Genomic DNA, 26541 nt, shown 5'->3' on the forward strand with positions numbered 1-26541 from the left:
GAGGTTGCAAGTTCCCCACCCCTGAGTTAGATACTGAGGAAGTTAGGAGAAGGAATAGGAAAGGAGAAGCTAAGGAGTGGAAAGGTGTGCTTTCTATTTATTCACTGGGTCTATTTAAGAGCTTTAGGAAATAGCTTCAGGGCTGAAACTTGGTTGTTGGAAGGTTAGCAACTAGCCTGGAGGAAGGAGGAGCATTGACTCTGAAGTATGGAGGTAGGGTTTATAGTGAGACAATATATCCTTTGGATGAGGGAAAAAGGAGAGAGATTTAATTGGGGGATTGAGAAAGAGTGGATAGAGGATTCAGAGAGTATACATGAGAGAATGACTGAGTGAGTCAGTGAATGCCAGGGCTTGACAGAGGGGTCAAACCCCATTTGGACACAGAACCCTGGTCTCCACGTAAAGGAAATATAGTAACTTGAGTCCTAGTTACCAGCCCTCCATCCCAGAACTGAGAAATAGATTATCTTGTTTGAGGAATAGCCAGGAGGCTAATGTCACTGGATCGAAGACTACACATCAGGGAGTAAAGTGTAAGAAAACTGGAAAGGGAGGAGGGGGTTAGGTCATGAAGGGCTTTGAATGCCAAACAGAGCTCCTGAAGGCAATAGGAAGCCACTGGAGTTTATTGAATAGGGGAGAGACATGATCAGACCCCAGTTTAAGAAAAATCATTTTAGTGGCTGAATGGAGAATGGGGAGAATCTTGAAGCAGGCAGAACCACTGGCAGGCCATTGCAATAATCCATGTGTGAGGTAATGAAGGCTTGTACCAGGGTGGTGGCAGTGTCAGAGGAGAAAGGGGGGCTTATTGGAGAGATGTTACAAAGGTGAAATCAACAGGCCTTGACAGCAGTTTGCATATGGGGGGTGAGAGATAGTGAGGAATCCAGGATGACTCCTAGGTTGTGAGCCTGAGAGACTGGGAGGATGGTGTTGTCCTCTGTAGCAACAGGGAAGATAGGAGGTGGGGGTGGGTGGGAAGGGTTTAGGGGAAAAGATGGGTTCTATTTTAGACATATTGAGTTTAAGATATCTATTGGACTTCTGGTTCAAAGTGTTCCAAAGGCAGTTGGAGATGTGAGATTGGAGGTTGGAAGAGACATGGGGGAAGGAAAGATAAATTTGAGAATCATCAGCATAGAAATGATAATCAAATCCATGGGAACTGATGGGATTACCAAGTAAAGTACCATAGCAGCAGAAGAGAAGAGAACCCAGGACAGAACCCTGAAGGACACTGATAGATAGAGGGAGTGGTCTGGAAGGGGATCTAACAAAGAAGACAGAGAGGGAAGTAGTCAGATAGGTACAAGGAAAACCATGAGAGAATAGTGTCCCAAAAACTTAAGGAGAAGAGTATTAAAGAAGAGGCAGTGATTAACAGCATCGAAGGCTGCAGAGAGGTCGAGGAGAATGAAGATTGAAAAAAGGTCATTGGATTTGTTTGGATGCTGCATTGGTAAATTTGGGATTGATAGAAGGAAAAACTTCCCAACTGATAGTGCTGTTTAAATGCAAAATAAGATGATTCCCCTTCCCTGGGAATCTTGAAGTAGTCAGTAAGCAAGTGTTTAGTAAGCACTTACTTTGTGTCAGGTACTATGCTAAGCACTATGGATACAAAGAAAGGCAAAAATGCGGTTCCTACCCTCAAGGAATCAAAGCTTGGATGTTTTCAGGTAAAGGGAAGTCTTGGTCATGTATGGAAGAGGTGTTAAACACGCACCTTGCCACCTCATACAGTCCATGACACTACTTAGTAGGACCGAACCCAGATTAAAATGTAATTGGGAAATACTTAACAAAAGAAATAAAAAATACAACATAATGTTAATATGTGGTTTTTAAAGCCAATATCTGGCCATGAGTTTAAGTTTGACACCACTGATGCACAGGTTGAACTAGCTGGCCTATGAGGATCCTCCCAACTCTGAGAATCAGAGAGGAGGAAAACCTGCTAGTGAGCAAAATGAAGTACGGACAAGATAAAAAGTAGATCAACATTTTTCCAGAAGCATTAAGTACAGGTAACCAGACACAAAGCATAAATGACTGAGGGGTAGTTTCCTGACACTGGGGTTGAACTCTGTAGCTTCCTGGAGATGGGAGCAGTAATTCACTGCAACGCAAATGTACGAATGTACAATACTTCACACATAGCATAGACTGTCTATCTATGAAATCCTTTCAGAACTACCCTGTCCTCATTGGGAAATGTTTGAGAGACTCAGACATTGTAGCAGAAACGCAAAATAGTTGTTTTCAAATATTTAAAGGGTTGTCGTGAAAAAGCGTTAAGACTAATTTTGTATCATCTTAAAGGACATAACTAGGACCAATGAATAGTAAGTTGTTTTAGCAATGTAGACTTCAGTTCCATATAATGAAGATATTTTAAACAATGAAAACAGTCTAAAAGTGAAACAGGCAGATTTATGAGCCTGTGAGCTCACCACAGCCCTGGAAACCTTCTAACAGTGGTGGATACACTGAACAGTGAGCTCCTGTTAGGGATGTTTGTCAGGGGTAGTTCCTGCACCAATTTAGAGGATAAAGTCTGAAGTCCCTTCTAAGACTGTAGGACTATGAAAAGGCACTTAAATATTTAGGATTCATCATAAGGTCATAGATTAAGAGGTTTCCCAGTCCACTCCCCGCATTTTACTGATGAAAAGACAAATTCAGAGAAATTAAGCATCCTGTGGGTGTGTCAGAGCGAAAATTTGAACTCAGTCCCTCTGGCTCTAAATCCAAAATTTCTGTCACTGTGTCACACAATTTAAACAAAATTGATTTCTTTTTACATTCAAGGAAAAGTTACATAATACAAATTGAACAGGAAAGAAACATACCTGATGTGGTTGTTTGGTTTCCACTAGTGAAGCCTTTGCCATCATAAATCACACTTCCAGGACTAGAAACAGAGAAGACACGATAGCCTATTCCTCTGATGAAAGGCTGAGCTTGCCACCGCCATATTACTGTGTCACCCACAGATATATTTAAGACTGATGGAGACCATGCATATCCTTCTCCACAAACTAAGAGCAAAAAGAGAGAGGTCGTTTAAAAGGGAAAGAAGAAAAAAAAGGGAATTAAAGTTTTATTGAATATAAATGTTTACTGAGCTTAAAATATCTTGTAATTAACATTCTAACCTTCTCACATGCAGAATTTAATTATTTGGTAAAATAAGCTGAAATCAGAGGAGCTAAGATAGTGGGAAACTAAGGGGAACCAAAAAGATTAATTAAGCCTGAATCATCAAGAGGCTTCATCTGGAAAACAGGAAGTCATTGAAAGGCTTGGTCACAAAAAGCACCAAGATTTAGAACATTTTCTACACATCCAAAATTGAACTCATTATATTTTCCCACAAACCTCCCACTTCCTAACTTCCCTATTACAGTGAAGGGTATAACCATCTTCCCATTCACTCAGACGCATAACCTAGGTTACTCCTTACTCTTATCCGTTATATCCAATCTGTTGCCAAGTTTTGTTGAATCTACCTATGTGACTTTTTTTTACATGTCCCTCTTCTATACTATGATACTGCCTCGCCACTCTGATTCGGGTCCATATCACCTCCTACCTAAATTCTTGCAGTAATTGTCGGGTTGGTCCAGTGGTGGGATTCAAATAAATTAACAACTGGTTCTCCGCCCTAATGATAGTTGAGTGAATGATGGTGAATATGTATGAGTGTGTGTGTGTGTGTGTGTGTGTGTGTGTGTGTGCATGAGAACATGTATAGTGTGTGTGTGAGCTTGTCTATGTGTGAATATGTGTGAATGTGTATGAGTGTGTAAGTGAACATACATAAATCTATATGAGTCTGTGACTGTGTGTGGATGTGTATTTGTGAGTGTATATAAATGTGTATAAGTATGTGAGTGAAGCTGGTAAATGTGTATGAATGTGTGTGTTTGTGTGTGTGAGTGAGTGTGTTTGTGATAAGGCACTGGACCAGCTCAGAAAAATGGTCTGTGTTGGGTTGTATACAAGGGATTGTTGTACCCACGGACTCACAGCCCCACTTCTCCCAGGAGTCAGCCAACACCATCCTGAGACCTGGAGACATCAGGACTAAGGTGAACTCAGGGCTAGGGAAAAAGTCAGTGTTTCTCTTGAAAAGCTTTGGTTGCACTAAAAGGCCAACTCCGAGGCACCAAGGACAAACCGACTTTTTAGCACGTTTCTCCCCGCCCCCCTCCTCTTTCCCCCCATGGAACACTCCCTCTGAGCCTTTGGCGTCCTTGATTTCCATGACACAAGGGTCCCTCAGTCATCAGGATCAGTTGGGACCAGCTCTGGTCAGGGGTCAGGCCCAGGGAGAAAGAGGCAGGTTGATTACAAGAAGGGGAGAGGGTGCTGGCAGAGGGAGCGGGTTGGTAAGAACCAGGCCAGTTGTGCCAGAGAGTGATGGTGGTCAGGGGTGGTGGCGGGAGGGGTGGGGCAGTGGAGGCCATGTGTTGGGTGGCTTCCACCATCAGCACCTTCTGCCTTCTGGTGCTAGGTACAGTAGGAGTGGCAAGCAGGCAGGAGGCAGAAGGCCCTGGGAGGAAGCCCAAAGTAACTGCTGGCTTTTTCTTGCCTTTACACTAAGAGATAGGGTCCCAGGCCTCTAGCTTCTCTGCTGGCCCCTGGAGGCGTGGCTTGGCGGGTGATTCATTCACAAACAGATGGAGAGGGAGGGCTCGGGGGAGGGGGAAGGGTCTAAGCCCGCAGCAGCCTCTGCTGCTGCTGCTATGAGCTCCCTGAGTCCTTCTCCCCCACCCGCAGTGGCAGCAGCTTCTGCTGGGAGTGTAGCCAGCCCTCCCATCCTGGGCCTGGCTCTCCCCTTCTCTTCCTCCTTCCATCTCCTGCTGGCACCTCATTACTGCATTCCCTCTTTCCTCTGTGCCTCCATCCCAGATCTCATTCTCGGACAGGGACACAGCAACACCTTTGGGGGGGGGGTGGAATATATATTTGTGATTTCCACATTGGGTGGCTGCCCAGGTGCCCACTAGAGAGAGAACATTTTAACAACCAATTCCCTGAACTCAACATAAAATTAGGTATCGATTCTGCTGAACTGGTGTGAACCTGCTGAATCCCACCACTGGGTTGGTCTCCTTGCCTCAGGTCTCTTTTCAGTGGTTAGCTTTCAGCCTCCACTCAGCTGCCAAATCAATGTTCCTAAAGCATAGACCTGACCATGTCACTACCCCACCACCACCCTCACCTCCATCATTCATTAAGATCCATTGGCTTCCTGTCACCTCCATGATCAAATATAAGACCTTCTGGTATTTATAATATGCCCCACCCTTTCAGTCTTCTTATATCTTATATATTTTTTCTACCTTCTTATACCTTACATGTTTATACCTTTATACCTTATTAACCCCCACCTCCCCAAATAAAACAAAACTCTGTGATCCAGTGCCACTGGTCTCCCTGCTATTCTTCACACATGACACTCCATTTTAAAACTTTGACATCGTAACTAGCTGTCTTCTATACCTGGAAATTTCATCATGTTTACCTCCTGGCTTCCTCTAAGTCTCAGTTAAAATCTCACCTTCTACAGGAAACCTTTCCTTATCTGCCTTAGCTCTAGTGTTTCCCCTCTGTTGATTACTTCCAATTTGTCCTTTACTTAGTTCGTGTATATTTGTTTTCATGTGTTCTCCCCTTTGCTGCTTGAGAGCAAAGACTGTCTTTTATTTTCTCTGCATCCTTAACTTAACAGTGTCTGTCTGTTGCATAATAAGTGCTTAATCATTAACTGATTGACAGCAATATACTTGAACACATCAAGCTGTTTAGACCTAGACATACCCAAGAATCTGGATAACTTTCCATTTCCCATGAACAAATATTATGTGTACACACACACACACACACACACACCCCACCACCACCACCAACAATAACAAACTAGAGTACTAGAGTATAATGTTATGGGTCCCATATTTCTAAAAAAGGGTCTAGATTTGAGCATTGGCAAACTTTGGTTCTAGAATCGACTTTACCACTTTCTGTGATTCACTTTCTGTATCTCGGATTGCCTAGGTAAAAATGGAGGTAATTAACCTTTGTTTTTAAAGTACTTTGTCAAAAAGTTGTAAGGTGAAATAAAAACAATCTTATTTGGTACCTGAGGACTTCATTAAAATCCTACTCTGAGTAGTCTATCTAAGCTGAGTTCCTAGATGATAGTAGTGTAACAAGTGTGCTTTTTTTCTTGTTGGAAGTCCAAAGAAGAGCCAATCAAGGGTGTGCTGGGAGGAGGGGATATGGAGAAATCATTCCAGGAGAGTTTTTCTTTACTTGACACTTAATGGCCCACTCTATTTGACACAACTCTCAGTTACTGGGATCAATAAAGAGTTCAATCAATCAATTAACATTAATTAAGTGCCTGCTGACTGCTGGAATTACTAGATTTCCTCAACAATAGGCCAATATACATGGCTTTTCCCATAGAATCAGAGTAAAGTCCAGAGCAATGGAATCACCTCTGTTTCACTAATAATATGGTAAGGCTTTGAATACCAGCTAGTGAAAGACAATGAGACTGTTAACCAAGGACCAGCTTAGCTAAGTTCAGAGAGGCTCATCACTGCAAGACCAGCCATAAAGTTATGAATTTCTGAACCCCAGCAACTCATGACACTATCTCCTTAAGGCAGTGGCAGGTAGAAATGGGGCCACTAAACCATACATCCCTTAGAAAACTATAAATTCATGTCATCTGTTTTATTAGTTTTTATTTTGTTAAATATTTCCTAACTACATTGTAATGTGGTTGGGACTGCACTCAGGAGTGTTGTGGGCTGCATGTTTGATACCTTTATACCAACGTGCAAAGTTGAGATTGTGTCGGGAGAGTCAGTCCACACTGATGAAACAACAGATTCTGTGGATTCCTGAAGTTAGTTCCAGGCATGGCATGGAGGGTAGAGGATGGGGAGAAATGATATGAATTTTAAATTTTTTTAGTATTGGTTCATACCTGAATCTTCTCCTTGGTTGGTAACTCTGAATTCATTTCTTGTTGAATGAAGAATACATGTTATATTATTCTCTGAAGAGGATGTCACACTGCAAGGAAATGATCCTAGAAAGGGTCAAATAAAATTACTTTTCTCAGTTAACTATTTTAAGGAGGGATATCATTGTTTGGGTTGGACAGAGCTTTTAAAATCTTATAAATATTACCCAGAAAAATTGGCTGTGATTTAATCACTTGGGAAACAGAGGTCTTTCAAACATTTCCATCCAAAGCATCAGGATCTTTGTTAAGTAGACTTTAACATAGAATCTAGAGCTGGGAGAGGCCTTAGAGATTATTCTACTTCTGGGTTCCAAAGGAGAAGGCTAAGTGGCAGAAGTGTCTGGAAAAGAGCTTGAAGTGAATAATAAGATCAAATTGTGGATGTGATTTCAGGGCTTCAGAAGAACATCAAAGACTGAATCTGAGAAGAGAAATTTGGGAGGACTTGAAGAAGAGTTGAAGAAAAAGGGCATGAGCTGAAGGAAGACAAAGAGAAAGAGACTTATTCTTCAGGAGGACTCAGACTGAAGTATGAAGATCAAGTAGAAGGACCAAAGGGCAGAAGAACTGGGAAGAGCAGAAGTAGCTGAAGGACTCGAGAAAGAAAATAAACAATGGGAGTTGAAGGAGAAGAAAAAGAAGAGGAAAAAGGTAAGGCAAAGTAAGAAAAACTGAAGGAATTTTAAGTTTGTTGTCAAGTTTAACAAGATTTGAAGATGAATTCTAGGCATCCTCAGGCAGTTTGAAAGCAAGTACTATGGAACTCACTTCTGGCAAGTATGTAGAGCATGGGCAATCTTTCAGAGACTTGCTTTGAGTGTGTACTATTTATATTTTTGCCACAATCAAGAGACTACTATCTATGTTCAAAGTGAAGGCTGGTCTTTCTCCTAGAAGGGGAGGTGAAGGGGTTTGGGCAATGCCCTTCCACACTCCACAGTATCAGAGATGATAAATTGTTTCTAAAAGAACTAAAAGTCACTCAGTCAATAAGCATTTGTTAGTAGTGCCTATTATGTGTTCAGAACTATGCTAAGTGCTGGAGATATGTGGAAAGACAAAAGATAGTTTTCAAAGAGCCCACAGTGCAATGGGAGAGACAACAGGAAGACAATTATGTACAAATGAAGATATAGACAGGATAAACTGGAGATAATTTCAGAGCAAAGGCACTAGCAATAAGAGGGATCAGGAAAGGTTTAATGTAGGAAATGTAAATTCCAGGGATAAGGACATGCATTCTGCTGTGTAGTCTGCTCTTTTCAGACCATATCTAGAATGCCCTTGAAAACTCTGGACATCACATTTCAGGAAGAACGTGAATAATCTGGAGGGCTTCAAGATGAACAAAACCAGGATGGTGAAGACTATCAAGTTTATACTATGCAGAGATAAGCTGAAGGAATTGAAGATACTTAGCCAAAAGGTCAGTCAGTCAGTCAACAGCTATATTAAATGCTTACTATGTGCCAGGCACTGTGTGAAGCACTGGAGATTCAAAAAAAGATAAAAAGTCTCTGCTCTTGAGGAGCTCAAATGTTAATGGCAGAGACTATGTACAAATTACTATGTGCAAACAAGCTATTGTTATGGTAATTGAGGTGGGACATTTTTGTCTTTCTTCTTTTTTGGAATGCTAAGGCCATCAAGTACCTTTAATGAGTCTTGCCTTTGTCTGAATAGGGCAGATAAAGTGGGACCTTTTGCTGTCTTTGTTTTGGAGTGCTTCTCAGCACTAAGGAATCTTTGATGGAATCTAGAGTCTTTGATGACCTGCTTATGTCAAAGAAAGGCCTAGTTCACCTGGGTTTGAGTGACATGTTTGTGATACCCTCTGACCCTGAAGAAGTGCCCCCTTTGGGGGCACACTCATTGGAAGTGTGTTGGTGATTTGGCTAGACGAGACTCTGGTTTGCCATAGGAACCCCCCCAGCTTTGAAAACCCAGATGTTGGTGTTTCTGTCTCTGGTAACTGTATATATTGCTATGGACAGATAGAAGCCTATCTACTGATTTGTGTTTGCTCAGTTTATATAATGTATGATTGTAATTTCTGTTTGTATTCTCTCTGAAGTTTAAGGTGCTGGCTTTTCCCCCAGAACTAAGTGAATGATATATGTATGTTTAATTAAAGTAAGATGGTTAACCCCTTAAAGTTGCTTTCCTTAGAAAAGCAGATCAAAGAACCTGTGCTAGCAGCCTTTATGTGTGCTCTTGTTGTTGGTCTTTCACCTCCATAGCATCTGCTAACAATATTGCTGTTATAGCTGTATAAAAAATTAATTGGAAATAACAGAGTGAAGGAACTAGAATTAAGAGGGATCTCAGTGAGGGACATAATAGCTAGGTTCAAGTACCTGAAGGCTGTCATGTGAATGAGAGATTAAGTTTGGCCCCAGAGGACAGAAATAGGAAGAGTGGGTGGAAAGTATAAAGAGGAAATTTAGGACTGATGTCAAGAAAAACTTCCCAACAATTTGAACTATCCCAAAGGGGGCTGTCTCAGAAGACAGTGAGGATCCCCATTTCTGAAAGTCTCTGAGCAAAGGCTGGATGACCATTTTGGGGTAGATGTTCTTTTTCAGATATGAGTTGGATTAGGTGGCTGCTAAGGTCCTGTTCAACTCTGAAATTCAGATTCTGTGACTCTTTAATATGCTTAATCTCAGCATAGCCAATGGTTCTACTCATAAATGATCCCACACTCCAATTAAATTGGACCCATATTCCTCATACTGATGCTCAATAAATAGTCTGTTTTTCCCATTTCTGGTTCATATTTACGGTGAGATAGGTGGGTCTTTTTCATCTGTAAAAGGTAGTTAAATATGACAGACTGTAAAGGGCCATGGATTTCTAATCAGGGGATCTAAGCAGAAGCAGGGAGAATGAGTTTTGATATAACAGAAACCTTCCTAATAACTAGAGATATCTAAAGTGGGGATGGGGATGAAAGGGAGAGGGGTTACCTTTCTTGGGGAGTTGTGTGTTTCCCCTTATTTGAAGTCTTCTAGCAAAGGCTGGATACACACTTACTGGGGATGCAGTAGAGAACTGGTGTTGAACTCAAATTAGAAGTGGGGGGGAGTGGGAATAAGCCATAAATAAGTATCCTTGCCAGGTTCATATTGACTTAGAAAACCTTAAATTAATATTAGCTATGTTTTATTGTGTTTTTATTCATTTTGTTAAATATTTCCAATTTATGCTTTCTGGCATGTTGAGCAGCGTGTTTTAGATCACTGTTGTTGAAGATATTTTTGGTTAAATACAGATTAGGCTAGGTGGCTTCTGAGGTCCATTACAACTCTGAAGTTTTATAACCATGTAATTAATCATCTAGTTTCACTCTCCCATTTTGCAGATGAGGAAACTGAGGCCAACAGAAGTGAAATGATTTATCCAATGTCACTTAGAGTCAGAATTTGAACCCAGGCCCTATGACTTCAAATCCAATGATGTTTCTACCTACTTAAATTTTGATTATTTTGGTTCCTGGCAAGATATGGAATTATTCTCCCCTTTGATTTGATATTCTCCATACAGTACATATTAAGTAAATTATTGCCAAGGAAATGAATGAGCTAAGTCAAGCCCACTTACTAAAAATAAATGATTACATACTATCAAAGAAAATTGAATCCCATGGCTTCTCAGCATTCATGTTATTAAAAATGCACACTGGCTTTGCTTACATGTTCCAACTATCTTGATAAAAGGATATAATTAAAAGGATTCTTCCAAGAAATATTGAAAAAAAAAACTTACCAAAGAATACATTGTTTTCATCTGGTGTTGTGCTGAATCCAAAGCCCATTAAAGTGATTTCAGAACCACCATATAATGAGCCTTTCTGTGGAAACATGTTGGTCACTTGCAAAATGTACTGTATAGAAACATTTAATTCTTCACTATAAAAGAAAAATAAAGATGTTTTCATTGAATATTCTGTGGGCTCATACTACTAAATTTTTACCATGAAACAAATTCTTTAGGACAGAAGGGGAGAGATGTTGATAATTATTCATCATAATAGGCTAAAAGGTGACTTGATTTTATATACACACATGAATTTATATATTTATGCATACATATACAATGCATATATGTGTATATATACACATATTTGGTTAGATAGAACACCTCACCTAAAAATCTAGAGCCATGTCATTGCTTCTGAGATACAATTTGGGTCTTCCATAATGAAAAATGGAGCAAATAATCAAAATTATAACATATGCACACATATATGTAAAATTAAAAGCATTCTCATTCTCCTCAAGATAATACCAGCATCAATGCTACTACCATAAATTACTCAGTCCTACAGACATTCAGAAAGCTGTATATCCTTACGATTATTCATTTAGTTAGGAATCTATCAATAAATGACAAACATATTAATGTGAGTTCCTTAGTCCTATAATATCAAATGGGAAGAATTCTGCATTTGGGAGTGTGGAAACTTTAAATTTTATTTGAACTGTAGCACCAACTCACTTGAATTCCCTGAGTTTCATTTTACTCAAGTGCAAAATGGATATTATTTTTATTGTTTGAGGAACTTAAATTCATAACTTGTACCTTGATGAGGCGAATCCCCAGTTTCCAACCTCTACACAAATGTCATAGTTCCCAGGAGACAATTTGGGTAGAAGACATGTAATATCTGTGAAGTTCCAATGAAGAATAGTACATTTTGCTCCTCCGACATATACCATGTTCTGTGAGTGTTCATTTCCAAAATTATAGCCCTTAATAGTTAAATTTACTTCTCCTATATTGCAAATGAAGAAAAGAAGCAGTTTCAAATGAAGGGCCACAAGAATATCTAGTTCAAAGTTTGTACTATGTGTAAAAATGAGAATTAACCTATTCATCTGCTATGGCTTATTATGTCCAAAGAATTCCTCCCCTAGTTGGTGGTCAACCTTCACACTGGTCATTGGACAGAAAGTCATAGCCAATATAGTATCTGGAAAATTCTAAAACTTTTGGAGGCAATTAAAGAGTCAATCAAGATGTTTGGCCATTAGATAGAACATCCTGATAAAGGGTGCCACACAACTCTTTCCTTTGCTATTTTACTCAGAACAAAAAGGAAAATTCAGGATACTTTACTTAAATATTTCTATTTAGTATCATAGCTTAAAGTGAAGAATTGGTACAGCATCTGTGATAAAATTTCAAGTTAAACACATAGCAGGAAATACCCTTTCAAAGTACCTTATATGTGAGATTTCTTTGATCTTATGAAATAATTCCTTACCCAGCAGCATTCGTGTTTTGGGACTAAAGTACAGTATAGTGGGAGTCTGTGAGATGTTGTAACTAAAAGCAGAATTAGCACTTGCATGTAGTCCATTGGTCATAATAGTAACATCAAAAGTTCCCTCAGCCCCCTAAAATTCAAAAGAAACATACCATAAATAACTGGAAAATGTAAAGCCTTTGAATGAAATCAACTAGAAATATCCAAGTCTAGCTGTTTCCTCCTGGTTCAAAAGATAGTCATTTATCAAGGGCCTACCTGGCACTGCACTATAAAATGACACAAAGATGAAGGTACAAAGATGAAGAATAAAAGAAGCCTTGCCCTCATAGATCTTATCATCTTTTTTGGGTGGGGAGACAATGTATATGTAGATAAATAAATATTAGACGTATGCAAAGTAAATACAGAGTTATAGTGGGACAACAACCGGAAAGGAAAAGACCTTGTGTAGTGATTTAAGACTTCGATGGAGCTAGGGATGTCTAGAAGCAGAGGTGATGAGGGAGTGCATTCCAAGGATGGAGCACAGCCTTTGAAAAAGTATGGAGGCAGGAAATGTATTGCTCTGTGCAGAAAGTACAAGTAGGGCAATTTGCCTAGAATGTATTTGTACTTTGTAGGTGTAGCCAGTGCCCCACACCTGGTTCTCTTTTCTGAGTTTGCTCCCCCTAACTTACATAGACAACAGACACAACTCAGAATTTTTTCCTCTAACAATAATAAACTTAAATACTCTTATGCAATTATTGTTAAAAGCATAGTTTACAAATTTAACTCACAGACAAGATGAGGAGGGCTAGTTTTGTTGAAATAATTTTTAAAAAATATAATTAAATTTCAATTTGTCAATGAATTGGAGACTTTACAATGTAAACAATATGAATATTCATACATTCATTTATCCACTCAATAATCAATTATTAAATATCAACTCTGTGCAGAGCTAGGTCGTGAAGATTTACAAAAATGATCATGGCATGTTCCCTACTTGCAAGGATCTTAAAAGTCTAGAATAATCTAGATGTTCTAGACATTATTTTAATATGTAAGTAGCAGCTAAGAAAACTAGAAAGGTTTGACTTTTCCTCCAAATGTCAATATGCCTCAATGTGACTTAAAAATTTCCTGTATTGACCAACTGCTTTCATTTTTTTAGTGATCCCATTCTAAGGAGTCAAGATCATCACTTGGGAGAAATACAAACATTTGATGATGTTGGCTCAATTCCTAGTTAAGAAAAATGCTCCTGGCCCAGTATTCTATACAAAGCATATCTTGAATAAATCCTGGTTGATGAACTGGCATGATTTTTAAAAAATCAGTTTTCTTTATTTCCTACCACTCAGATGCTCCTGCCTAAACAGTGGTCCAATTTCATGTTTTTGGAAAAAACCTCCTGAGTTGGCAGTTAAAAGAAGACATGTCTGTACTATTTGTGTGATCATGAGGAAGTCACTTAATCTTTCTGATCCTCTGTTCCAACATCCATATAATGGGAATAATCATTGCAACCCTCTTTCAATTAATGTGAATTATCCTTATTATTGTCTTCCAATCAAAAAGACCCATATACTAAGCTTCTGTTGTACTGACTGAAGTTTGCCATTGACCTGGCACATTTTGCTGCAGTTCTTATGTCTCATGTAATTTGGTTTTAAGTTAAACAACAATTTTCCCCCTAAAATGTCAAATTCTGTGAAGTCAGGAAGATCTTCAGTTGTGTTTGCGCATGTTTTTAAGACACATAAAATCACTGTTTATTTACATTAAGGCTTTCTGTCACTCCCCTAATCTTGTGACTGGGGTGATCCCTAGGGCTGTGTTATTTCATGTTCAAGCCACATAGCTAGTATTGCAAGCAGAGCTATTTACCACCTCCTAAAATCAAGGGATCACTTACAGATGCATTAGAAGAAAGCTGAGGAACTAGTTGTTTACCTTTGGAGTTCTGCATTTCACCTCATTCAGATTTCCCTGAATCACACTACAGCTTTTATTTCCTACTAGTATCTTGGAATCTTCAGCAAAGCCAAATCCAGACAAAGTCAGCAGAGTGCCTCCTATAAAAGGAAGGGGGAGTGGTGGACAGATCCATGTTGAAAATAAGGAAATGCAAGATAATGCACATCTAAGGCATTATCTTGATATTTATAACAGAGAGATAATAATACATGTCTAAAGCATTATCTTGATGTCATGCATTAAATAGGCTTAGGGTACATAATCTACTGTCATGGAATCACTGTCAGGCTTATGCCTTGAAACCTGGAAGTATAGAGTTGGTGATGGGTGGGTGGAGTCTAGAGATGAATTTATAGAATATGGCAATCTGGGGAAAAAAATGTGCCCCAGTGAACCACCAAGACTTTGCACGACTATTCTGGGGGAGGTGGGGCAGTGCTCTTATTTTCCTTATTATTATACCATAGGTGGGGGGTAAGTCTAAATTAATACTTGCTATTATCGATCCCCCAAATTTGGCGGACTTGATAGAAATTTAGAACTGAGCAGAAAAAAGGGAGGGAGAGATGGAGGGAGGAAGGAAAGAAGAAAGAAGGGAAAGAAGAAAGAAGGGAAAGAAAGAAGGAAGGAAGGTAGGAAAGAAAGAAGGAAGGAAAGAACAAAGGAAGCAGAAAAGAAAAAAAAATTCTCCTTTCATTTATTTTTTTCTTGTCTTCCTTTCTCTTGTCAGTTAGGTTGTGTGGTGGATAGAGCACTGGTCGAAAAGTCAGAAAGAGTTCTATATGGCCTCAGATGTTTCCTAGCTGTGTGATTTTGAGCAAGTCACTTAATATCTGTTTGTCTCAGTTTCCTTGACTGTAAAAGGGTCCTACTTCCCAGGGTTGTTGTGAGGATCAAATGGGATAATATTTGTAAAGCACCTAATATAGTAGGTGCTATATAAATACTAGTTGTTGTTATTGCTAATTGCTAATTATTATTATTATTAATTATTATTATTATTAGTAGTAGTAGTAATAGTATCTTGATTGCAAGACTTTTGTTGCTATTTTACAACTCAGGCACAACATAGTTTGCTATGAATAGTGGAGCTGCTTATAAATAGCCTGATTATGAATAAATCCTTTCAACACAACTGATGATACTGCTACATAAATTGAAAGGCAAAGTGATGATGTGGAAAGAGAGCTGAAGTTAGAGTTAGGAGAGACCTGAATTCATATTATGTCTCTGAAGCTTATTAACTTTAACATGGACAAGTTGCTTGAGGTAAGCTTCAATTTCTCATCTGTAAAATGAGGATAAACAAAACTTATTAATTTATTAATGAAATCTATTAATAGCCTATCTCAAGCGGTTGTTGTTAGGATGAAATGAGACAGTGTGTGCAAAATCTACCTTCAAATACAACTTGTGTCAGCTGGTATTACTAAATGAGAATATAAACAATAAGTAATCTGTTTTATGTTTTGAAAGAGAAAGAAAATCAGTAAGTCATTCATATTCTGTTCATGTTACCTTTCATTAGAAAACCAAGAAGACAGAGTTTTAAAAGAGATGCTTTAATTTATTTTGCTCATGTGAACTTTTGGGTGACTTTATTTTCACCCGTTCTAGGAATGTCAGACAAAGTGAAGGAAAACATGTGAACAATCTTCTGGTTCAGCATAATTACCTGCAAGGCTCCCTGAAGCTGGCCAGATATGCAATATCTGAGTGTTATAGGTGAAGTTAAACATTTCTCCCCCTGCATGGTGTGCCAGTCCCATTTCAGCTATGGAGACAGCAATCGGAAAGTTTCCTGCTTTTCCATTAAGGATGTGACACTTGATCTCATTTTCTTGTGTTAAAAAAAGAACAATTATTTTTGCTTGTTAAAATTATAGAAATGTTCATTCATTTTTTTCATATTATGCCTTGACATGTGTTGCACTGTGTCACCCTGTATAAGGAAATTATGTATTTTATGTTTTCTTATTGAAGATATAAAATCTTTACAAATATTTGCTGCCAATGGACAGGGTGTCTCACAAATCTTAGTACAGTTTTACGCTTTAATAGCTTTTTTAAAAGCAACAACCCTGAAAGGTAGATGCTATTAAAATAGCAATTAAGTTGTTATTAGAGCTTGAAACTGCACTAAGACTTGTGAGATACCCTGTATCAGATGTTCCATGAAAGCCAGTCAGCCATTACTCTAAAGAAAAAACTGCACACAGAACACTTTGAACGAACAGTATGTTCTCAAACAACTCTTACTGTTTTCTGTAAAGTAAATTTCAAGCAGCAGAAACACACACAAACTTTATTAGTCAAAAGAAAAAAAGAGTTCAATGAATTTATTGAAAAGAGATAATAAACTCCACATGGTACATTGGCATTGGTGACCCCTGACACAGTAATGGACCATACTATTTTGGAAGACATAAAATAATGCAGGGATTATCAGGAAAGGCACTAAGAACCAAACAGCAGATATAGGCAACTCTTTGTATAGAATGATGGTGAATCTATGCCTGAAACACAGTATGCAGTTCTGACTGCTGTACCAACAAGAAGGCATCAAATTGCTAGATCAAATCTAGAGACAGGCAACCAAAATGATCAAGAGGATGTTGCCTCTGAGGGTGGGCTGAAATCCTTTTGTGTCCCCAGGCACATGGGACCAGGGACATGGTCAAAGTCTATTAAAATCATAAAACCCGCATGTAGCAGAGGGTGACTATAAACTTGTTCATCAAATTCTAGAATGTTAAAGTTAGGGATCACAACTAAAATGATTAAACAGGTGACTTTAGAAATGAATATTTTCCCAAATATTTGTTCAAGAATTTTTAAGAGAAATAAACATTTGTGGGGTTCATTACCCTACAAAGACAGTACAGACCTGAAAAATTAAATAGGTTTTTTAAACCTATGACATTTTTTAAACCTATAAAATTTCACTAATTCTTTCCCCTCTGTCTAAAAACATACTCATATAAAATTGTTATTTGAATTCTTATTATAGTTTAACATTTACCTAAAATGTGCTAATTACTTTATATCTTTCTTATCTTTCATACAAAAAAATTGGGAAGTTTCTTGAACTTCCTTAAAGGATATGACATTTGCTGTGTTAAAAAAGGCAAATCAACAATTTTTGCTAGCTAAAATGACAGAATTGTTCATTCAATTTTCTTCTTATTGTGCCCTAGCATGTCTTACATTGCTTTACTCTGTACAGGGATACCTTTAAACCTTCCCTTGACCTTACCAGCTCCTCAAGTTATCATTATCCTGCCCTTCATGATCAAATTTTTTAGCTTATACTCCCTTCCTCCAGTTTCTCTCTATTTGCTCCCACCACAATGGTGGCATTCTGGTATATGGCCACACAATTTCGAAAAACAAAATTGAATTGGGAGATTCACAACAGGCTGTTAAAAGAGGCAAAGATTTGGGTGGGGGTCAAGGGAGAAAAGAAGTTAGATGAGGCAGCTGGTGGTGTAATGGATAGAGTGTTGGACTTGGAATCTGGAAGATCTACATTTGAATCTTGCTTCAGATATTTATTAGTTGTGTGATCCTGAGTAAGTCATTTAACTTCTCAGCCTCAATTTTCTCATTTGTAAAATAATAACAATAGTATTGACTTCATAAGATTGTTGTGAGAATCAAACGAGATAGCATATATAAACCACTTTGTAAACCATGAAATGCTGTATAAATTCTAGGTATTATTTTAGAACAGACAACTTGTGTCCTATTATGGCATGTTTGACAATAACATTGTTAAAGAAAGATACTAGGCACAACAAAAAAAACAATAGAGCAGACCCAGTAAAACAAATCTTCCACATGGGTGTTCTTAAGGCACAATTGGGACAAAGTAAGATTTTATTGACTGGTTTTATGAAGTAAGAAATCAGCAAAATACGGAGATCAAGATTTCCATCCCTTACACTAAAGGAACCAGTTTGATACAGTAACCCAAATTGAAAAAGGAAAGGCATAATCCAATGCATTTCCAATTTCATCTTGCTCCTACAGAAGAATTATTATTTTAATATTCAAATTTGATTTCATTTCATCCTAAAATTTACATATTAAAATTATGTGGCTTACCATAAGCAGAAAGAATAGGACAATCTACTGAACCAACAGCAACTGATGTTGCTGGATTTGAAGAGAATCCAGAGCCTGATATTGTTAGAATGGTTTTTTCTTCATATGATCCTGGGAAGATTAAATTAAGATGTTAAAAAATAGCATCTAGTATTATTAAACTACATTTTAATGGAGAGGAAAATTGCATTATAATGTAAACAGTGAAATAAAAAGTAAATCTAATCAGGGACTAAAGTATATTTTGAGCAATAAAAATGCTGATTACTCTGCATTGTTCAATGCATAACCTTATATATCTCACCATTGAGGAAACCACGACAGCACAGAGTTAAATAGAAGTAAAAATACAGAAACTAAGTACTTAATAAAGTAAGAGAAGGAAGACTATTTCTTTAGGAAATTGATTAAACAAGTTACATTTATAGAGGAAGAAACTGTTCTCCCATTCTGAATACAGGTTTGGGGACAGGGATTGAATTTGCAGATTTATTTGTACAGTAGATTCCCAAATGAGGAAACTGCCTCCTTTGATGCAAGTCAGTACTTACTTTCCAACTTACAGTCTTAGAGATTTTGCTAGATCACTGACAGTTTAAATTATACTCCCATGGTTACACAGCCAGTATGTGTGGGAAGTGGGATTTGAATTCAGGTCTTCCTGGCTTCAGGGTCAGCCATCTATCAACCACACAAATATAATTGGTATGTGTGTGTGTATATATACACACAAATAATATATATAATATATACATACACACATATATACACATATATTTACATGTATATATGTATGTGTGTATATGTGTATGTGTGTGTATGTGTGTGTATACAAATATATACACACACACACACATATATAAACATAGTATAGAGAGAAGCCTCAGAACCAGGAAAGACCAGGGTTCAAGATGGGCCTGTAACACATTCTCAGTGACCGACAGACTATGAGCTAGTCACTAAACCTCTCAGTGCCCCAGGAACTCTTTTTTACCAGGAAGTTTTCATACTGAGACTCCCCTAAATAAACATAATCATGTCTAAACCAAAACAAAAAGAAATATATTATCAAGATGCAAAAATAATCACAAACCAGAGATTAAAAGGCAATGAGGAACTCGCAACACATCATCTCATTTCTACTGGGAAGTTTGTACAACCTGAGTTATCTTGAAGTGAACTGAATTACTTACAAAAGCCCTGAAGAATACATGCTTTCCCCAGAAAGATGCATTACTTTTAAAAATGCCAAACATTTCTCACAACTAACATAAAAATAGCACAAAGTAATGGTGCCAGGATAAGGTGTTCCACCCAAAGAAAACTGGAAATGTTTTTTACTCTAAGCTTATTTATTTAAGAAAAAAAGTTCTATTCTTCCTTACAATACTGATGCTAGCCAATTTTAATTCTGGGGAACATTAGGCAGGCACAAATTATACTTCATCATTTTTTCTAAGCACTATCAAAACATTTCTTTGATGAAAAGATAAAATGTGTGCTCTACAGCTCTCAGCAATAGTTCTGGTCCCACTTATTCATCAATTCTCTAACCTGATCATTGCCTTTCATGAGAAAAAAACTTATGTTATGATCCCTTTAATAATAAATGCACTAGAAAAAATGGTCACAGGTGAAGAGAAATGCTAATTAATGCAATAACTAGCATGGATAAAAAAGATGCTTCAATGTATGGAATGAAATTTAAAAGAGATAAATTTTGCCCACTTCAAAGTCGAGAGATACAAAATAATGGGTTTAGCTTCAAAGGGGAAGTCTCTTTTCAATGGTAAGTAGCATTCCATTTCCTTTGCCTTCCTTGCTCAAAGGACTTCATGCTCTCATGAGTTTTGTAGCATGTGTGGACTGTCTGACTCTTTGGAGTGACACTGTTATGTACCATTTTCAACTGAGCTAACCTTTCAGTGGTAGTGTGACTCCTACACCAAATACAAAACATAAGAGGAAGTTACCTTGAGTAGGACTTGTGACCAAAATTACAGGAGTGTTCAGTGGATCCCATTTATATCCACAGTTACCAGAACATTTAGCTGGAAGTCCATTGATATAAACTTCAACCTTCAAATAAAAAATCATTATATAAAATATAAAAAATCATAAAAAATAAAAATTCAAATAATAAATATTATTCTTCCACAAGCCATAAAAATTATTGAGTTAACCCAATGTTAACACATGGTATGTGTGTGTGTATGTGTGTGTGTGTGTATACACAACACAACACATATACACACACACACATATATATACATATTTGCATATACAAATGTAAATATATAAAATTTTATGACTTAGTACATCTTAAGAGTATCTTAAATTTCTCTTTCCCCCTCCTATTGATAAGGAAGACAAATACTACATGAAAAGAGTTTCATAAATACCTGTGGCTGCTGATTGGCTGTACGAAGTAGGTCTCCTAGTATGCGTTGTCTGAATAAGCCACCTTCTGTTATTTTTGTAACTGTAATATTAGCCTCTTCTCCAGTGATGTTGAAATCTTTAATCTGTTTTTATATATAATTACTTGATAAGAAAGACCATATAATAAATGCTGACATGCTACATTCCTTGGTTTTGTTTTTTTCAAACCATTAATTTTAAACATGGAAAGAATAAACTAAAAAGAGAAAATAAGTATAGAAAGGTTTTCATTATTACATTAATATTCTTTTATAATATATGCATTTTAGAAATTATAATATTCTATCCCACTAGGAAACATAGAGTAGAACCATTACAGTATGGCAACAGTAGGAAATTGTTTTTACAAGTAATTGGGAAATACTCAACGAAATAGATTAAAATATATTTTTTAAAAAGAATAAAAGGTCCTTGAGAATAGGGACTGTCTTTGACTATTTGTATCCCCAACACTTAGCAAACATTTGGCATATAGTAAGTGGTTGATGGATGCTTTTCTATTCATTTATTCTCTCTCTCCCATGTCTTCAACATCTTTTTATCTACTGGTTCCTTTACTATTGCCCATAAACATGCCCAGTTATTCCTCATCTTTAAAAAGCTTCATACGACTATGCAATCTCTTCTAGTTTTGTCTCTCCTTTAACACTGAAAATCCTAGGAAGAGTAGCCTATACTCATTGCCCTGCTATCCTTACCACATGCTTGCTTACCAGCTGCTTACAATCTGGCTTTCAATTCCATCATTCTATTCAAACTACTCTCTCAAAATTTACAAATTCCTATGTTTCTCTCTCAATTTTCATTTTTTTTGACTTCTCTATAGCACTGTTACTTAACGTCTCCTCCTACACAATCTCTCCTTTGAATTCCATGACATGACTTTCATCTGATTCTCATGCTATCAATATGACTCCTCCTTCTCAGTGGTTCTTCTGAATCATCATCCATGTACTACTTTGCAACATTATCCACCCCAATCACTGTTCCTGGCACCTTACTCTTATTACTTTGATCTCTTCTCTAAGGAGCTCATGAGATTCTATGGGTTAAATGACCATCTCAAAATCAATGATTCCCAAGTATATATCCATACCTAATTTGTATCCTAAACTGCAGTACAGGACTGGCAATTGTCTATTCCACATCTCTATCTAAGTGTCCTATGAGCACCTCAAACTCTACATTTTCTAAAATGAACTCATTATGCCCTCTAAACCCACCTCTCCTAATTTTCATCGAGGGGGCTGCCATCTTCATCCCCTGGGTTTGTAACCTTGGTGACATCTTTGACTGTCTCTCCCTCTCTCTCTTCCCCCTCTCCCTCCTTCTCTTTCCCCCAAATCTAATCAGTTGCAAGGTCCTGTCAATACTGTCTCACAGGATCTCTTCCCTTCTCCACTCATGTAACCACCAACCTAGTGTAAGCTATCATTACCTCTTAGCTGGACTATTCTGCTAGCTTCCTGATTTCTCTCCTTGCCACTAGTCTCTCCCCTTTCCAATCTTTCCTTGCAGATGACAAAATAATAGTTAATGATTATAATAGCTAGCATTTATGAAGAACTTTAAGGTTTGTAAAGCACTTTTCAAATATTATTTCATTTTATCCTCATAAAAAGCCTGACAGGTAGATGTTATTATTATCCTCATTTTACAGTTGAAGAAACTGAGGTGAGGTGACTTGCCTAGGGTCACACAGCTGGAAGTGTCTGATGCTGAATTTGAACTCAGGTCTTCTTGAATCCAGCTCCAATGCTATATGCACTGTGTTATCCTAATAACACTCTAAAAGCATTGGTCTAGTGGTGTTTCTTCCTTGTTTAAAACAACAACAAAACCACCATCACCAACAACAAAATGAACACCTTAGCCTGGTGTGCAACGCTCTCTACAATCTGGCTTCAACCTTCATTTCTATCTTTAATTCACGTTATTCCTCTCTATATTTCAGCCAGACATGGCTACTATCTATTCTTTGATCATGTCTTTGGAGCAGCTAGTTAGCACAGTGAATAGGGTGCCGCACAGAGTTATGAAGACTCGATTTCAATTCCTGCTTCCCTTACTAGCTGTGAAACCTTAGAAAATTCACTGAATCTCTCTCAGCCTCTGTTTCCTCATCTGTGAAATGGGTGTAGTAACAGTACTTACTTCATAGGGTTGTTATAAGGCTCAAATGAGATAACATATGTAAAACCTTAAAGCACCTTGTACATGCCAGCTATTATGATGATATCTTACCCTCTTCTCCTTCTGCGTGTTTGCATAGGCCATGGGTGGGGAACCTGTGGCCTTGAGACCACATGTGGCCCTCTAAGAGGTCCTCAAGTGTGGCCCTTTCACTGAATCCAAACTTTACAGAGTAAATCCTTTTATAATTATTATTATTATTAAATCAAATTATTTATTTATCCAAATTTGTTTATTTAAATTACTTATTATAATTATTAAATTAAATATAATAATAATAAAAGGATTTGCTCTGTGAAGTTTGGATTTGGTCAAAGAGCCACACTTGAGGACCCAGAAGGCCACAGGTGGCCTCAAGGTCACAGGTCCCCCACCCCTGGCATAGGCTATCCTCCATCCCTGGAATGTACTTCCTCCCAATCTCCACTTGTTGGCATCCTTTCATTTCCTGAAGGCTCAGCTCTATCACCATCCTGACTTCCTCCCCTCAGTTATTACTGTTTTCTTCCTCCTTTAATTCTCCTAGAGCTATTTGTCTGCTCTTTGGTCCCTTTGGTTCTTGAACCGTATTATACGTAGCGCTCATTTTGTATTGCATCTGTAGAATGTGAACTCCTTAAAGGCAGAGGCTGTTTTGTTTCTTGCTTTGTATCCCCTAGACATAACAGTGCCTGCTATATAGTAGGTGCTCCGAAAGTGTTTGTTAAACTGAAACTGGACTATTCTAGTTGTCCTGTTCTAGGGCAACTGTCTATATCCCAACTGTCCTGCCTGATATAGATTATCTGCTCTAGAAGAATCCTGAAATCAATCCAAAGGACAGAACCTGCAAAAGATTCTGCTTTCCACATGTACTTCTCCACTTGATTTTCCATGAATACCCAACACAGCTGCCTTCTCTTGTCACTGAAACTTGGCCCATTTCTGGAATACTTTGGAGTGCATACTGTAAATCTACAGCTGAAATGTCGGCAGACAGACCTATGTATACACAAAGAAAGCAAACAGCAGATGTTATGGATTCATAAAACATTTTCAGCATGTATGACGTTTACATTATATGTTACTGTCAATCCAAATGTTCTCTACATGTTCCACCTCCATCTGAGAAAACACCCACACCAGTCATCCTCACTTCAAATGTAGCTCAGCCCAGGCATTTTCCACCTCCATCCCAGCTGCCTTCTTCCACTGGCAACAACTCCACCCTTATGGCCTCCTCCTTCAGTTGGTGAATTTCTTCCTGAAACTTCTTTTTGACGACACATCCACATCAGTCATATTCACTTAATACAAAGTTTAGCCCATGACTCCATCACTTATTTACCTCTACTCTCACCCCTTTCAACGTCCTTTTAGGTGTTGACTTCTCCAAATAGAATAGAGGGCAAGGACTGTCTTTCTACTTCAATTTGTATTCCCAGTAATTAGCACAGCATCTGACCCATAGTAAATTCTTAATAAATATTCTCTTTCTGTCTCTGTATTTGTCTCTCCTTCTTTCTTTTTCTCTTTCTTTTCCTTCCTTCCTTCCTTTCAGCACATTAAAAATAAACTCAACAGGTCAATTTCCCCCAGAGTTCAGGTGTTTTCAGCCTCATAAGATATGTGGTCAATGTTTCACTTAAACCTGAGCCTTGGCTCTCATACCTTTCATTTAGATATTAAGTTTTGTTGATAATATAAGTGAGCATCATGGGTAACAATAGCTGATATATTATATGATGAGATAAACGGAGAGGGAATGGTAATTGATGTCTTAATGTGAAAAGTTATTCTGCTTTGTAAACTATTTCACTAAAAAGTTGTCTTAAATATGATCCTTTCAAACTATTATACTGAAGGGAATTTTCAAGACATGATTGGCTTCATGATTGGCTGTGATTAGGCTACTCTGTGTGTGTACATACATACATATATGTATATGTATATATATATACTTGTACGTGTATGTGTGTATTTTTTGTGTATGCATGTGGATATATGTGTGTGGATATATTTATGTGGATGTATATATTTGTGTGCGTGCATGTGTGTACACACACACACATGCACACATACACATACAAATATCTCATTTGATCCTTATAATAACCCTGTGAGTTAGGTGCTATTATTATCTCCATTTTATGTTTGAGGCAAACGGAGGTTAGGTGACTTGCCTAGGATCACACAGCTAGTAAGTATCTGAGGCTAGATTTGAACCAGGTCTTCTTGATTCGAGTCCCACTATATCCAATGCATCATGAGCTGCATATGTGTGCATGTATAAATACACATTTATACACACATACATATATGCTCACGTCTATTATAATTCATACACATAAATGTATATATTGATATGTGTTCTTTTGTAACTATAAATTTATAGTCATCCACAGTAATATTTTTTACCAAAATACCAATCAGTACCCAAGCATTTTTCTCATACCTTTAAGTACGTGGCCATAAGCTTGGATGTCAAAGCTGCCACGTATTGGTGGAGATGCTGCTTGAATTCTTTGGATACGAATCTGTGATTCTCCAGGCCAGCTCATCCCTCTGTACACTGATTCATTTTCTGTGCTGTTAGTGATAACCTAAGATTCCAAGGTAAATATTTATTATAATGATTAATTTTGACAATGCTAATACAATTTTCATGCCAATCTGGCATGACACAATGACAACATTAGAGATGAGTTTAACAAGCTTAAGAATATTCAAAACATACAGAGAAGTCTCATAACTTAACAAAAATTGTACCTCTGTGCCTGAAATAACCAGACCAACACAAATCCAATCATCTACATGGCATTCAGTTACTTCATCAAAATCTCATTAATTTAGGCCCTACTATCAATCAATTGGCAAGTATTTATTGAGCAATTATCATGTGTAAGACATTTTGTGGACTGCAAAGAAATACAACATGAATAGTCCTGCTGCCAAATAGCTTAAATTGTTTTGAGTATGAGTGAAATCATAGTAATACTCATATTAAAAAGTAAGCAACAAAGCAAAGACACAGTAGTCACTATGGCCTGGAGTGGTCATGGACAACTTTATAGAGTGCTTGGGATTTAAGTTGACTGAATAAAGGTTAAGATATATTTAGGAGAGTACCTAATTTTGGAATTACAAGGGATCCCCAGAGTATCTCGTCTCTTGCTTATGCTTTAATCACCAACCATAGGCACCTCTTGAAACCTACTTCATTCGGGGGATCAGGATACACCTATACTCCTAATGGTGCACATCATGAAGAGTGGTGGTTTGAATCAGAACAGAGGTACTGTTTGTAAGCTTACTTGTCTCTGCCAAACTCTGGGGTGTTTCTCTCAGGCTCCTTGTCAAGATTCATTCTCCAACTATTCCTCATGCCAAGTTTGAAACCCAAATCATAGATCTTAACTATAAACACAGACTCTGCCTATACCCTTCTACCTAGTCTGGATCTCTAGGCATAAAATCCTCCTGAATGATCAGAGTAATACTCTGCCTGTGCCCTCCTGTCTGGATTTAT

At 37.7% G+C, this 26541-nt stretch overlaps 1 protein-coding gene across 1 annotated transcript in view; it reads right to left on the reverse strand.

The window, feature by feature from the left end:
* PKHD1L1 (PKHD1 like 1) overlaps positions 1-26541 on the reverse strand; it is a 190671-nt gene that overhangs the window by 103209 nt on the left and 60921 nt on the right. Inside the window, exons 24-35 of the mRNA XM_036765700.1 lie at positions 25468-25615; positions 23860-24014; positions 20801-20923; positions 20372-20477; positions 18399-18509; positions 15967-16131; positions 14268-14389; positions 12324-12456; positions 11639-11831; positions 10823-10965; positions 7013-7117; positions 2859-3047 (exon numbers count right to left, since the gene is read on the reverse strand). Of these exons, the coding sequence (XP_036621595.1) occupies positions 2859-3047; positions 7013-7117; positions 10823-10965; positions 11639-11831; positions 12324-12456; positions 14268-14389; positions 15967-16131; positions 18399-18509; positions 20372-20477; positions 20801-20923; positions 23860-24014; positions 25468-25615 (1693 nt within the window). The remainder of the gene's footprint in view (positions 1-2858; positions 3048-7012; positions 7118-10822; positions 10966-11638; positions 11832-12323; positions 12457-14267; positions 14390-15966; positions 16132-18398; positions 18510-20371; positions 20478-20800; positions 20924-23859; positions 24015-25467; positions 25616-26541) is intronic.

Source organism: Trichosurus vulpecula, chromosome 1 (genome assembly GCF_011100635.1).
Source record: "Trichosurus vulpecula isolate mTriVul1 chromosome 1, mTriVul1.pri, whole genome shotgun sequence".
NCBI lineage: Eukaryota > Metazoa > Chordata > Mammalia > Diprotodontia > Phalangeridae > Trichosurus > Trichosurus vulpecula.